This window comes from Anticarsia gemmatalis, chromosome 4 (genome assembly GCF_050436995.1).
Source record: "Anticarsia gemmatalis isolate Benzon Research Colony breed Stoneville strain chromosome 4, ilAntGemm2 primary, whole genome shotgun sequence".
Lineage (NCBI taxonomy): Eukaryota > Metazoa > Arthropoda > Insecta > Lepidoptera > Erebidae > Anticarsia > Anticarsia gemmatalis.
In genome coordinates this window covers 3,697,208-3,712,458 of record NC_134748.1, presented here as the reverse complement: position 1 = coordinate 3,712,458, position 15,251 = coordinate 3,697,208, and the positions used below count along the sequence as shown (strand labels likewise).

Genomic DNA, 15,251 nt, shown 5'->3' with positions numbered 1-15,251 from the left:
AATTTATAGTAATACATAATATCACGTCTGTTATACCAGAAGGTATAGGCAGAGGTGTGTAGATACACCCACGTTTCGCCATTAAAAATGTTAGTCGCATTTAGTAAGGAACAAGCCTATTGCCATTTACCGGGCACATTACCAGCTACTGTTGCCGTTATTCTGTATATATTCGAAAATATCAATGCGAGTATTTTTCCCGTCCCGGGAATAGAACCCTAGACCTCATGATTAGTAAAAGATTGCACTACCGATCGCACCACGGGCAGTCATGTATCAAATATTTACAAAGGCATGCTTTGCTTTCAATATTAGCGTAACAATAGAACGATAGATTGAAATTTGAATTATTCTAAATGCAGAATACAGAATACCTACATCGTAGTATCGGAATAAATTTGGATTGAGAAAGCGAGATGCTTTCAATATTTTACGTTCTATCTTTGAGGGAAATGCAATCAATGATGTTGGAGCTAGTATGTCAAATTTTTGTAGTATTACGGCAGTATAAATCATGAGCTATTCAAATTGTCATTATTGTCTCGGTGAAATTGCTATAAAATACAATTATTATTTATCTTTCTATTTGTTATCAAGTGACATAAACTATGTTTTTAAATTTGGATTTTTAAATAAAATCGCCGGTGTCTTATGTAGCCACAGCGTTGTCATTTTCATCAACAGAGCTTCATGAAAACCAAACTTCATAATATATTTTACTTTAATTAAAATCGTCTTGTTTAATTTCAGTCGGCACATTTCTGAATCTGTCCAAGTCTAGACGAGATTTTTTACTTTTTCCTTAACATACATTCTCGGAACATAAATTGAAACGCCACAACACGTTTCCGTCGGCACCAGCACATTTAAATTTCATCAAAGACCCGCGAGAACATCCCTAGCGGTGCAAAATTGTATTTTCTGCTTGAGAGAAGCGAATATGAAGGGACATGTCTTTCACATTTCGAGTCCTCGCCGTCGATTCGTATTTCATTTTCTACATATCAGATTCCATTTTGTTGATACTAGTGATATTTCTGGGATCCCTTAGCGCGGTTATTATTTTCTATCTTTTGTTTGGTTTTGAGTATTATTTTAGACAGGTATCGCCTACCAACATAAATCGAAATATCATAGATCATATACATGTCAAATGGATATGGAAAGCTATCTCAGACAAAATATTAGATAAAGGAAATATAAAACATACAATTCTGCAAAATATATTTCCAATAAGAAAGGCCAGAAGCCAAAAGGCAATAGGATCTGCAGCGAGCTCGATAAAATAAAAGCAAGACTTTCTTTGTTGCACCAAAAGCATAAATTCTCGATGAAGCTGAATCCTTATCGACACTTTATCCCGTAGATACAGAGCACAGATACAATTTGCACCCTCAAATTGCGTTTTCCGCGTTGCCTATTCCCATTTCAGCCAGCCACCCTCCGGAATTTCGAATGCAGAGAAACTAAATCATAAATTCTGAGTAAATTTTCAGCAAAGATTTTAATAAAAAAATATTGCGCAACCGCTGTCCTATTAACACGTCACTCTTCAAATAAAATATGAGTGGATTTTCACTGAAAACTTTTAAACGATATTAAAAAGTGTTTGCGTTTACTTTAGTTCTGAGTTGTGTTTACGTATTTACTTGATATGTATATGTACGTGATATTTAATCAGAAAGGGTTATATTTAATTTAAATTGGGAGATAACGTTATTTCCGATGAACAATATTGTTTAATATGATAAAAGTATACATGTCAATCAACAGTAAAGTTATTTCGGAAATGAAACTCGTGCGAAATGCAATTCCATTACTTTTCCAATCTCGGCTTTTCGCTGCCAAAGTACTCAACACCGCTGAGCGGAAACATACATATGATATTAAATTTTGGAACATCTCCCTCGCAACATTATACTTCTTTAGGCAATCATATTTCTTCTACTAGTTTACTCGTGCACACAGAAAACATTTTCAAATGTTCACTTTTCACAACCTAATCTCATAATATTATTTCTCCTCTTTCCTTAATTAACTTTCGACTTCAAGTAGCCAAGAGATTATAATTTAAACAGTAACTGAGAATTTACTATTACAATTTAACATGTGCAGAATGTGTACTGAATAGGGAAACTAGACCATTACAGCGCGGAAGAGAACCCATTATCATTATACGAAAGAGCCTTGTTTATGCCACTCGAATATAACTTTATGCCACTTAGGCACAACTTTATGCCACTCGAACAAACTTAAGCAATACAAATTCTCACCAATCTCAGTCAACGTTTACAATTATCTAAGTTTCGGAACTAAGTATTAAATAATAGATCCCATTAGTTGACGTTTAAACTTGGTCTGTATTTAGGTTTGCACTATCGAAGTTTCGTGTAATGCTCTTTAATTTTAATTGGTTCATATAAACCGACGTACGATTTAATTGAACCATTAGGCAAGTGCCCGCTGGCCTCGTTCTAATTTACAGAAGGGAGTAAGTTCGAAATGTAGTTTGTAAGGTTGTTTGTTCGATAGCAGCGCGATACATTACGTAACGGATAGTGATCTAGTTAAGTTGATTTATACTCATCTGTGTTTTTAACTTTAATGTACGAGAGTTTTGTGTTAAAGCAAATAAATGTAGAACATGCTATCGATTTTCTAGATAATTATAGGGGTGTAAACAACGTGTAGCGACCGGGATTTTTCAGTAATGATTATTCGTTTCCCAAACATGTACGGCTATATACATACATATATCTAATTCCGCCTATTTACATCTTCTTTATATTAAAAGATTATAAACGTTTTTGTTTCTTGCAGGTCCTCTTCGACAGCTTTACCCTGGGCCGCTTCACTTCCTTCACTGAAGATGGTTGTCCAGACGGCTACATGCAGATCCAAGAAGCCTCTAGACCGCAAGTTGGAGGTTCCTGGTGTGGCACCTCTTGGGGCCCATCTATCTACTACAGCGAAACTAAATCCATCACTCTCATTGTTAGACTCCTTCACCTCTCTAAAGAACAAAACAACTATAACTTCGACTTCCGCATGGCTTATAAGGTTTTGAGAAGGGAATATGCCACCGTGCGTTATGGAGGGACCCCGCCTTCGGGTACGTAAATCATTTTCATTCTGACAAATGGAACCCTTTATATTTTCTGCTGAGATATTATGGCCACTCTATTAATGTACACATTTGGATAGATACCTTTTGTATGATATAATGTAAGCACAATATATCATTCGGTATTATTTACCCGCAGGTCAAAATATGTATCTTACATAGTTACGTAACTTAGTAGATCCAATTCTGTATAATAAAATTCTGAGATCACCGTATCTAATAACAGTATCTCATTTCAGAACGGCCCTTTTTCAAACTGAGGCCAATACCTTATCCCGTAAACATATCACGCGGCGAGGACACGAACGCGGTGAAGACGACAAAAACTCCCGAGTATTACCTCGGGGATTTGATCTCGGGAACTTATTGCTCGCGGATATTCAGCGACTGCGATCGTAAAAACTGTAGGTTACAGTCACCGAATTTCCCCGGCGTTTATCCGAGAAACTTGACATGTTACTACGCAGTAAGACAACACGAAGTGCCTCAAGGAAAACATGCTTTGATAGTTGTGAAGCAACCGAACGGACAACTAGTTTCAATTAGGAGCCAGAAGGCTTTGTACGCAGCACAACAAGAAAGGGGGAACAACGGTCGTGAGCTGAAATTTTGGCAACAATGTGACGAAGTTCAGGACTATGTGACGGTTTACGATGGATATACAACGAGGGACCCCGTAATTTTGAGGTTTTGCGGAGGAGGCGTGTCCGTCCCGGAGGCAATATCGAGTGGCCCCGAATTGTTGGTCGAATTCACAACGTCACCGTTCGGGACTTTTTTGCAACCAGTGACGTCACAATCTCTACACGGATTCCAGTTAGAAGTTGAGGTATTTATAACTTTTAAAATTCTATGTATTTTACATGGTAGTTATACTTAACGGAATATTTCTTTAATACACATTAATATTTATGCAATTCTCTGACTTGCCAAGAAATGGGAAAAGTTTTTGGAGTACAACTATTTGCATAAGTCGCTGGCCATTAGCATAAACTCAAGAAGTGTGAAAATGGATCGGACTTCTACTGTTTTTTTAAGAAAGCTTGAACGTATTTCGTATTCTTTTTGCGAATAGTATAGTGGGATTTATAGTGTACTAAAGGCTGAATATTTTCGTAGTTCCCAAATTGCATCATTGCTCACTGTTTTAATTAAAGCGCAATTATCTCGATCACTCTTCGGTAAAATGGAATTGCACAAGGAATTTCTACCACAATGGTATTCGCAAGGATTTATGACCAGTGCAGCTTTACCAATTATGAGAGTTTCATGATGGATAGAGATATTGAGAAAAGATTTAATTATTCATTCTACACTAACACTAGCATACTATTGTGCTACACATAAAACATAACCTCCCAAAAGTATTTACCTTATAGTACCTTATAGGCTGGTAAACAGGAATTGTGTTTCAATGTAACACTATTTCTATAGGTATTGTCGTAGCACAAAGAAATTAACGCGCAATGGGACAATAATACGTATCTATACTAATATAATAAAGCTGAAGAGTTTGTTTGTTTGTTTGATTGTTTGTTTGTTTGAACGCGCTAATCTCAGGAACTACTGGTGCGATTTGAAAAATTCTTTCAGTGTTAGATAGCCCATTTATCGAGGAAGGCTATATGCTATATAACATCACGCTACGGTCATTAGGAGCGGAGTCGCAACGAAAAATGTTACAAAAACGGGGAAAATTTTGACCCATTCTCTTAGGTGACGCAAGCGAAGTTGCGCGGGTCATTATGCAAATAAGTATAATGCATCCAGGTTAATTAATTCCTAGGGTTATTAAATTCAATACTTCAGATTTTATTCAGAATAGTTATATATTTAATCCTTTTCTCTAAAGTATACTCACCCTACAACATAATGGTTCCATTTTCCACTTTTAATACGAGTTTCCAAAAAAAGCAGTTCATGTTTGGATATTTGGCTCGTGTCCAAAATGGAATTACGAGGAAAAGTTGGAACTTTTTTCGTCGTAAGTACTCTTGTGTTTTAGATTACACAAATTGGAAACTATTACTTTTCTTGTAAACTAAATGCTTTTGTACTGAATGTCGTTGAATAAGAAAGGCTGTAGAAAAAAACAAGAACTTTTGTCTTGCGAAACTTAGTCTAGCATTTTGTTCTCAAAATTTAACTAGTTGGCGTTAATTATATTCATGAATGGTGTAGCCTAATGGAGCTTAATGTGCGAATTAATGTATTATCTAAAACTAATCGATTCTCACATGATGCCAAATTCGAGTTAATGGACTAATATATCATGATGAAGTGTTATTTAAAGTGTTTCGTTCTCAGTGAACAATAATAAATCAAGTAGTGCCCTGGAGGCTACGCTTGGGCCCCTGCCAAAGTGTAATTAGTAACGTAGGCTCGCACGGTCGGTCACAATAATGAAGCGAGCGAACTCTACACCAACCCACATTGTTTCAACTTATGGAATTAGGACACGACCCCCATCTTTCACTTTTCAATAAAACTCTTTTTTTATCCTTTAGGCAGCACTTTTACTTTAACATTTAATGAAAAATATTCTAACCCTTATAAATGGACTTTACCAAAACCCAACTTGTAGTGGACAGTACATTATTTATTCACGAAATTCTCTTGAAACAGATTGTCATTAATAATTCAAGTCGTTATAATACCTTCCATTAGTTATGATAAAGGACCGTAAAGGATCTTTGTAGTGGTTATCACGTAATTAATCAATTTCAGGTCAGGTTTGTGGATCAACAGTCGCCTACATACGCGAAGAACAAAAGAGCTTGTGAGTTTTGGATCAGAGGAACAGGCCGTGGGATATTGGAGCACCCGCAACATTCTCTCCCTCCAAATACTACATGTCTATATCATATGCAGGGTATAGACACATCAGGGCCCTCGGGAAGGAACATAATTTACAGAAGGCCGTCGTTCTCAGCTCCACGATTTCGAGTGTGGTTCTCAGTATTGAAATTTTATGTGACCAACGCTCTGAATCCTAACTTGCCGGAGGACGAGTACTGTGGGAGTCATTTGAATATATGGGATGGTCCGATGAGGATATCGCCCGGCTGCAGCGATATATTCTGGTGAGTCAGTTTTTCATGATGTTAGTGAATTTAAACTCGCAATTTTAGTTCTTATTTACATTGTTCCAATGTAAAGATAGAGTTTGAAAAAATATAATATGCCTGTCTAGTTTGACCAACGTGCTTACTTGTAAAATAGATTATTTTGTATTGCTAAAGAACACAAACTTTATTAAATTGTGCAACAAACAATATTTGGTTTTTGCTTCAAAAATACGATTACCCCGAATGTTTGTTTTCGGCATCGAGTTCGATTATTTAAATTTGACATATTTAAACTAAACAGTTACGCGACATGGTTTGTCCTATTAAGTTATTTTCATTATATTTTTCAGTGACAAAGAACGTTCAGTCCAGATGTCGAGAGCAACATCCCCTCAATCAGTAATAGTGGGTCGTCCTCCAACAAACGCTACATTAGTAGCCAGGTTTTGTCGTGAAAGAGCCCCGAGGACCTGTGAACATGCATTACTGCGAAGATCTCGAGCCTGCGCCAAAACTGAGAGCTTCTTGTCTAAAGGGGATTCCTTGACGCTGGAATTGAAGTTGACACAAGGCACTGCATTGAAGTAAGTTAAAATAATTTTAGTTCAAATATACAATATGTGACTTTTTGAATAGTTGACCAGTCCATCGATTCGTGACTTTAAAGACACTTTTATTTATAATCTATACTTATAATAAATCTGTAGAGAGGTCAATTCTGTACATTGAATATATTTAAAAAAAACCAATGGGGGATGTTTAGTAACGGATACTGATACCGAATCTGCAATTTATAATTTTCTTTTCTGTCTGTCTGTCTGTCTGTCTGTCCTCCGTCTGTATGTTACGCTATCACGTAAAAACTACCGGATAGAATGCACTAAAATTTAGTATATGCATAGAATAAGTAGTGGAGCAACTATTGGGATACTTTTTATCGCATAAAATTTCATAGATTTTTAGAAAATTGAAAAAAATACGTAGAAATCGTTTGAACCTGCGTTTCCCTAAAGAGACCATAGATGTCGTTGCAATCGATTTCACAACATTCGCATATAATATATATAGTTAACGTGGTGCCGGCTGTATCGATACCTGTTGTTAGCACCAACCAATAGATGGCGTTATAGTCCGCAGCACAGCATGTTTTTCCTAATTAAATTAATTTATTTTGATTGCTTTATTGAAAAAAATACCTTTAAAACAGGCTATAAATTTATAAGATTTTCAAACATAAATGTTGTATGATATATTACACAAAAATCTTGGTTTACGTGGGTCCAGTGCGGTCGGGATATCCTAGATGGCAAACCGAGTAATTTCGTTTGTTGTCGTTGTTCGCCGCAACTAACAGATGACGTTGTAGTTTGTAACACGTAACCAAATTAATTGGTTGCATTAAGGAAATAAATTGGATAGCTATGAAACAGACTATGTGGTAAGTTTTAAAAAATAAACAAAGGTTGATATATAAACAATAATTACGGCTTACGCGGTTTCGGACGTATCATCGCAAGTATACCTACATTATTACGCGTGTGAAGAGCTCCGGCACAGATAGGTCTGTCTGTACCTATAATAATATTCTGAATCCAGACGGGTAAGCAATGGTCAGTCTATAAGGTATTATATTTTACACTGTAAACTGGTACGGATACAGACGAGAGCGGAAAAGAAGGTAACCACAGGAAATCAGGCCTGCCTGAGCCTGTGTCACATTTTGTGCTCTTCGGGTCCCTTTCGTAAATAACCATTAGATGACAAATGAGTTGTTAGCATTTTTATGTGTAGGTGTGTAGGTAGTGCTTCGCAATTCGCTTGCTCAAACGAATAAACAACAGTACGAAATTCACGCGAGCAGAGCCGCACGGGTCAGCTAGTTATTAATAAGCGAAATAAGCTTTACAAAAATACATAGAAAGACAAAAATCATAAGAATTGAATCTTTTATCTTGGAATTTGAGAAAACATGCAATATGCCCCATTTACTTAAGACTTTACAAATCTATGAAAATAAAATATATTTGTCAAACCACCCCCCAACTTTGCCTACGATTTACCGTATTTTTTTCTGTTCTATAATTTCAGGCCAGTATACTTCAAAGCTCTTTACGAGTTCGTTGACCTCCATCAAGATGGCGAGCCTTGGGGTCGAGGGACCTGTTCAAGAAGATTCGCTTCAAGATCCTTTCCAGAAGCACCTCCAGATCCGCCTATTACATTTTCATCACCAAGAGACGTGTTCCTGTATGGTAGAGGCGGCAATCGTAATATTAGGTAAGCATAATCAATATTATAAAATTAAATGTAACTTTGTTTAAATAATCAAATGTACTGCTGCATGGATTTGGTTACTTTTTGAACAGACAGTTGAATTCTGTAGGTCTTTTCCAGGATATTACCTGTTGCACAATTTTTTACACAAGACTTGGTTCTAAAGTATAGCAAGTGTCGACATTTTGAATTTATGATGAAAAAAAGGGTTCCTAAATTTTAATATGCAAATGCGTTAGGAGCTGATAAGTATTTCATACAAAATGTATCTATAGCGGTAGTATATCGCCTTGCAGGCAAATGATACCAATTCAGAAACATAGAATATCTCGGTTAGAGGCTAGTTTATTATTAAAATCATCCACTTACGTATGTAGGTCTGTTATTGGCCCCCCGAGACGAGACTTTAAAAAGTTTGGCGTATGACGTGTTCATAGTTTATTAAAACCGCTCTAATTAAGCTAAAAGTGCTTATGACAGTTGTTGGTTAGTAGTTTATTATTTTGATAGTTGAATTTTATCATGTTAATTCCGGTCTTCAGGCTTATTACGTATAGCTGACCCGCGCAACTTCGCTTGCGTCACATTAGAGAGAATGGGTGAAATTTTCCCCCGTTTTTATAACATTTTTTACTGGTACTCTGCTCCTATTGGTCATAGCGTGGTGTTGTATAGCCTATAGCCTTCCTCGATAAATTGGCTATCTAACACTGAAAGAATTTTTCGAATTGGACGAGTAGTTTCTGAGATTAGCGCGTTCAAACAAACAAAAAAACAAGCAATCAAACAAAAAAACTCTTCAGCTTTATAATATTAGTATAGATAATCATCGTATTATTTTAATTTTTAATTACAAGTGAACACGCAGTAGGGTTTTGAATACCGCACTACCTCATTCTTAATTATTTACGTGTCTAAAACTTTAAACAGTATTATGATAAGTGTGATTAGACTGAATACCGTCCAGAAAAATAATAAACTAAACAAAAAAAAAATATCTATTTAATTTTACGAATCTAAAAGTTTAACATGTTTGTTACTCAAACACGCCAAAACCACTGAACGGATTTTAGTGAAATACAGATAGTTAATAGCCCGAATTATAGGATTCTTTTTTCCCTGAGAAATCTTTTCACGCAGTCATAGTTGTGATCAAAGGCACATACAACGCACAATAACAAATTTATTATTATGTTTCAGCTGCACATACCGTTTTGAGGCCAACCCTGGTGAGGTAATAAGACTCCGAGTGTGGGGTGTGAGGAGTGGTGGTCGATTATGTCGATCTGTTCATTCTGCCCATTCTCCGTGGTACCGTTGTGCTGGTGACGTCACAGCAGCAGTTAGGATCTTCGACAAACCTTGGAGAGACGCGGGATCTAGGATTCCTAGAGATTGTTTGTGCAGGTAATAACTACACTGCATTTATTTATATCCTATTCACACTTATGGCCTAAATAATAATGAATCTGAGAATATAGTGATTTTGTGGATCCAGCCAAGATGAAATACGCTCCAGGCTTAAATAGGCTCTGCATATAATTATCCTGTTCAGGTAACCAAAAATTAACTGGGTTATTTGAATATCACTGGAGATAATGATACTACTACTTTTTTTATCAATTATGTTTTTACAATCTTGAGCAGTTTACAAAAATTTTAAACAAGTAATTCTTCATTAAACTTCTCTTCAGAAGCTTTTTAATTTAATTTTATAATATCTTTCCATTTTCAGTGATGTAGGGGACTACGAGTTCACATCGCTAGCAACAGTAGCGGAACTAAAGTTTGACGTCGTCAATATGTCAGCGTCTGACGACTTTCGATCTTTTGGATTCGAAGCGTCAGTGGAATTTGTGAGACTGGAAACTGGCTGTGAGACCTCGCATCGAGTGTATGGAGCCAGTGGAGAGTTAAGACTGTCTTCGTCGTCGCCTATGTCGGAATCAGTAAGTAATTTGTAATAAATCAGTTCAAGGAAATAAATCAGACGTTGAAGAACAGTTTTAACACATATCCTATTATGCATGTCCGTTTAAAATTAAAAGACAAAAACGGTTTTCTGCTGCTTAAGAACTAAATCAGCTGTTACCCCCTTTTTGTTTAATAGTTCCAAAAAATACCTATTCGAGAAACATCTTCTGCTGATTACGTACAAGTGAACTTTTCCCACGAATCTTTATGTGTGTATGTGTAATGGCTATCACGATAATCTAATCTAGTCCTCCTTTATTTAAAGACTTTTCATCAAACATATCGCAAGGAATAAACTATGCAGTTTTTCAAACATACTACGTTTCTATTCCAGGAGCGCTGTGAACGCCGTCCATGGCTCATAGACCCCTCCCCAGGCCGGTACCTGTACCTTCAAATCCGTGGCAGCATCATCAGAGAACCTGAACTGGATAACTTCACACTCCTCAACAACATCACAGTGGCTCCAGACATGAGACATCTGTGCAGAACTCAGAATAGAATAGCAGTTTATACTGGAGGACTTATCCCTACGTTTATTTGTCCTGACCCGCCGGAAGAACAGGTAAATTCTCGATTAGGGACCTAAATTGTTAATATTGCATCAAAATCCAAGATAGGTTAGAAACTTTGAATACCAAATCATGAAATTGACTATAGTCAAGTTGACACGATGTAATATGCTTGCTAAGTCGTAAATAGACTGTTTATAATGTAGAACCCTCTTTCATTTACTAGGTAAACCTATTGGAACCTCCAGTTTCCGCAAAATCTAGAATTGTCCTCAGACACTTACAAAACTTACGACTAAGTTTCAAATAAACCCTGTGTTTTTTTACGTTTCAGATGGAAGACATGGTAGAAGTATTCTCCGAAGGTTGGTCTAAAGATGTGGATCCTCTCGCTCGACACGTATTTGCGTCACCTTCAGCGTCAGACCACTTTGACTTAGACTGGCCCAGGGCACTGAGCGCAGAACTTATAGCTGTAGAGCCCGGCTCCTATTATGTCTCGTGGTTGGAACTTTCTAGAAGGTGAACTAAAATAAAGACTACTTTTACTTCCTTCTGCCTGTTTAATAAACACCAATACTCTCCGACTCGTTTTATATTCATTTATTTGGTAATTTTGTTAACTTTGACTGACATTAACTGCATGTTGTATTCGGAATAATTACAAGCTTCTCATTTGACTGCCCATCGGTAATACCAATGCAATAACCACTAGACGTAAACAGTTATCATTAGAACAAATTTTAATAATCCTCAAGACCTCACAGAAGAATCAAATATTAAATATTTATTTAACTAATTGTTGACTATTCCAGACACGCAAGTTCCCACGGCGGCGTATTCGCACTATCAGGCGAATGCGAGTACCGCTGCGCGTCGCTGGACGCGTGCATCGCGGCGGCGCTGTGGTGCGACGGCGTGCCTCACTGCCCGCGCGGAGAAGACGAGCGCCTCGCGCACTGCTCCGCGCTCCTGCGAGTACCCGCACACTATGCTGCGGCGTTACTCGCTCTCACTGTCCTTGCGGCTGCTGCTGTCGTAAGTTTTATCAGGAACATTGCTACTGTAGTCATCGACTAATTTGACCCTTGGGGGTCAATTCCCTGTGACAAGCGACGTTGGGTATAGTTGTGCAACATTGCCAGAATTCCCTCATCTCTACGTTTATACGTTGCATTCAATTTTGTCTCATTGCTTGCATCTGCATCTGAGGCGCTGATCAGATTTTCATACAAAATTTCTCGATGACAGGTCGGTTTTCGGTAGTCGATAGTAATAGAGAATTGAGCTACTGTCCCCTAATTTTAACTTATAACCGATTAATCAACATTAGATGTCAAAATAGTATTTTTGCAACTAAATATTTTTCGCTCACTTTTGACTGTTTACCTGTTAAAAGCAAATAGCAGTTTATTCCTCACAAACCTTTTTTGTTCATTCCAGATTGCAGCAGCGCGCTCCTGCCGCCGGCGCCGCTCGGCGCTGCAACAACGACTCAAGAGCATGTCCTCAGACACCGCAATTTTCGACGAAAAAGAAGTGATTTGCTGACCAAGCGAGGACTCTGTACGATACGTGGAAATAGATCGTGTCACCACTGTGTGACCGACTTCACGTACAGAGTCCTTACAAACATTCACCTTTGTATTCAAGTCTGTGGTCGAGACATTCCAGTTCTCGAGCCTTCAAGGGTAGCGAAGTATGCAGTAGTAAAATGTTTGACCGATTCCTCTAAGTAGTGGGTCAATTGTTGGTTGATTGAGGGTATTTAGAAATAAATTTTGAATTGAAGTTTTGCGACGACGCGAAATTGTTAGCACCTCACGAGGTGTGCAAGAATAATGTAAATAAATGTGATTATAATGAAGTAGATATGTTAGTGCGATTAAATTTTGGACCAAGTGCTGTCGATCGGTGGCCGGACTTGGCTTTGAAGACCCGTGAGTGGTCGCTACGATGTGTATGAAATATTTGATTTAGGATTTCGTTCGACCAATCCTAAAACGGTCGTTATCTTTCTGCTGTCCTCTAAATTATTTTACCAACAATTGTTAGTAATTACAGCAAATAAAAAGTGTCTAAAATAATGTGAATAGTTCTGTCGGACACGTATATTTTATTACTATAAATTTCGTATCTTGACCTTTTCAATTTCAGATTTCATTTCAACATTCGTACACCTTGTTCTTCGTTTTGTAATGATTTCCTTTTCCGTTATTATCGCGTGATGTGTGCAATACAAGGTTTTTACCTTTTTACTATTCTCTACTAACAATGTACTACCAGTGAGGTGAATATGCCTGAATAAGCGCACAAGTTGTATGTATGATTGACCGATCAGACGAGGCACAATTGAGTTAACGATTGGCATGTTGTAAATAAGTAGCGTTTCTTAATCAAGGTTCGTTATTCGTTATATAGGTATATGGACGTCTACTAAGAAATCGTGAAAACGAAATAAATAATTATACTCTAAGATATTTGAAGTTCAAGGGAGAATAAGAGGATTAATTAAATTAGATATAGGTATTACAAAATTTTCACGATTTCGTAGTAAACATTGTAAATGAATTCGCGGCAATAATTTCGTTTTATTTTTTATTGACGGAAACGAATAAAGTTGACCTGTGTTCTAAGTGTTACTCTAAATTTGTATACGTGATATGAAACTGCCATTTTTGTAAGAATATTCATGTTCAATTAACGAAATTAGCGAAGTGTTATAAATATGTATGATTGTATGTATTGTTTAGATTCTTCGATTTTATTTATTTTGGACCACTTTTGGCACTGTATTTACTTTTACCGCCCGACAGTTGGCATTACCTTACAATAAAACAAATCTGTATCGCAAGCTTTATGAACAAATAAAGATATTCTATAAATATTCCTATTAACATTTGAAGATGAATTTTCATATTGTAGGAACATCAAAGTTATGGTATATCCTAATCGAATAAAATGCGATGTAAATAAAAACTATTCATATCTTAGAAATGTATTAAAGTGATATATGTTTGTTTCCCAAGGAAATTATTAAAGTTTATTATATCGCGTTAACTATTAGTGAAATCTAGGTAAATAATTTGATCATAATGAGAGCAACTATATTGATTATATTCTAAAGTATTTTGTGTTGGCGACGCGTGGGTTGTATCACATTTTGATCAAAATAATAATTAGATGAATTTTATAGGAAGCGAATTGGGCTGCTAGCAAATTGATTTGCCATTTCGTTAAACCGTTTTGTATTTATTAAACGTTATATGGCAACATTTTCATATTTTATCTGTAAATTCTCGCGCCATTTTTTGACATTAGACCAAGATGGCGGCGTTGCGCGCCAAATTGGAGGAAACTAGTGAATTGTGCTGTCATTTTTAATTTGTTTGTTAAATTAATTTTAATTAGATAATTGTAAATTAAGGATTACTAGTCAAAATGGAGTAGAACGTTTGTATCGTCTTCCATAATGTACGAGAACTCCGGTTTTCTTTTCCTCCGATACGTTGCGCCATATCAAATACGATAATTGAAGAAGATTACGGATACTATATTAACAGAATCAGGTGTTATCCTGGAAGACAATAATGATGGATAATAGCTGTAATAAGCAAATACATAATTTCACGTTCAAAACAATGATAAAAAAGTTATGATGATAATAAGAAGTTTTTAAAAATAAAAGTATTTACTGCATGAGTTGTGTGTTTTATTACAACTGGCAACTTTATCCCTAAAAAACCGACCAAAGAGTATTGATAATAATTGGTTCAACATCCCCACTTAATTGAAGTATTAATTCAACACATCCTTCTTTTACGAATTCATAACATACCGAGGTTTACAACTACTAATATTTATTCCGTCTATTTATACTATGTTCAAGTAAATAGTCATTATCAGAACAAATAAACTTAATAAATAATAACAGTATTTAAAAATGCGGAATTAATACGCATAATAAATATTTAGATTTAACTTATTAACCCAGTCAACGAGCATTGAATAAAAATGAAGGTTAACTCAGAGGTCATCGCAATGCATTAATGTATGTATCAATATTAATTAAAATTGTTTCAAACAACCATGTCGACACTGGTCTAGACAATGTTGGTTAATATTATTTCGAAAATTGCATCTTTATACCGGAGCTAGAAATAGGAAATAATATTTGCATAGAAGAGAAGACTGTTTCATCACAAACAGTTCATTTTAAATATCTATCGATTAAATTGTGAATGTGGTTTTTTAAACATTTGTTGTCACTTTATTTAGCAAACAAGTTATCTGAGACTA

At 36.2% G+C, this 15,251-nt stretch overlaps 1 protein-coding gene across 2 annotated transcripts in view; it reads left to right on the top strand.

The window, feature by feature from the left end:
• The window catches only part of LOC142972249 (uncharacterized), a 139,026-nt gene extending 123,800 nt beyond the window's left edge, over positions 1–15,226 (top strand). For both annotated transcript variants that reach the window (XM_076113183.1, XM_076113182.1), the window contains 11 exons: positions 2,821–3,112; positions 3,364–3,953; positions 5,852–6,207; positions 6,543–6,776; positions 8,281–8,469; positions 9,667–9,873; positions 10,202–10,415; positions 10,775–11,005; positions 11,287–11,474; positions 11,768–11,990; positions 12,396–15,226. In XM_076113183.1, the coding sequence (XP_075969298.1) occupies positions 2,821–3,112; positions 3,364–3,953; positions 5,852–6,207; positions 6,543–6,776; positions 8,281–8,469; positions 9,667–9,873; positions 10,202–10,415; positions 10,775–11,005; positions 11,287–11,474; positions 11,768–11,990; positions 12,396–12,503 (2,832 nt within the window). In that variant the 3' untranslated portion in view covers positions 12,504–15,226. The remainder of the gene's footprint in view (positions 1–2,820; positions 3,113–3,363; positions 3,954–5,851; positions 6,208–6,542; positions 6,777–8,280; positions 8,470–9,666; positions 9,874–10,201; positions 10,416–10,774; positions 11,006–11,286; positions 11,475–11,767; positions 11,991–12,395) is intronic.
• The last annotated feature ends 25 nt before the right edge of the window (positions 15,227–15,251 follow it).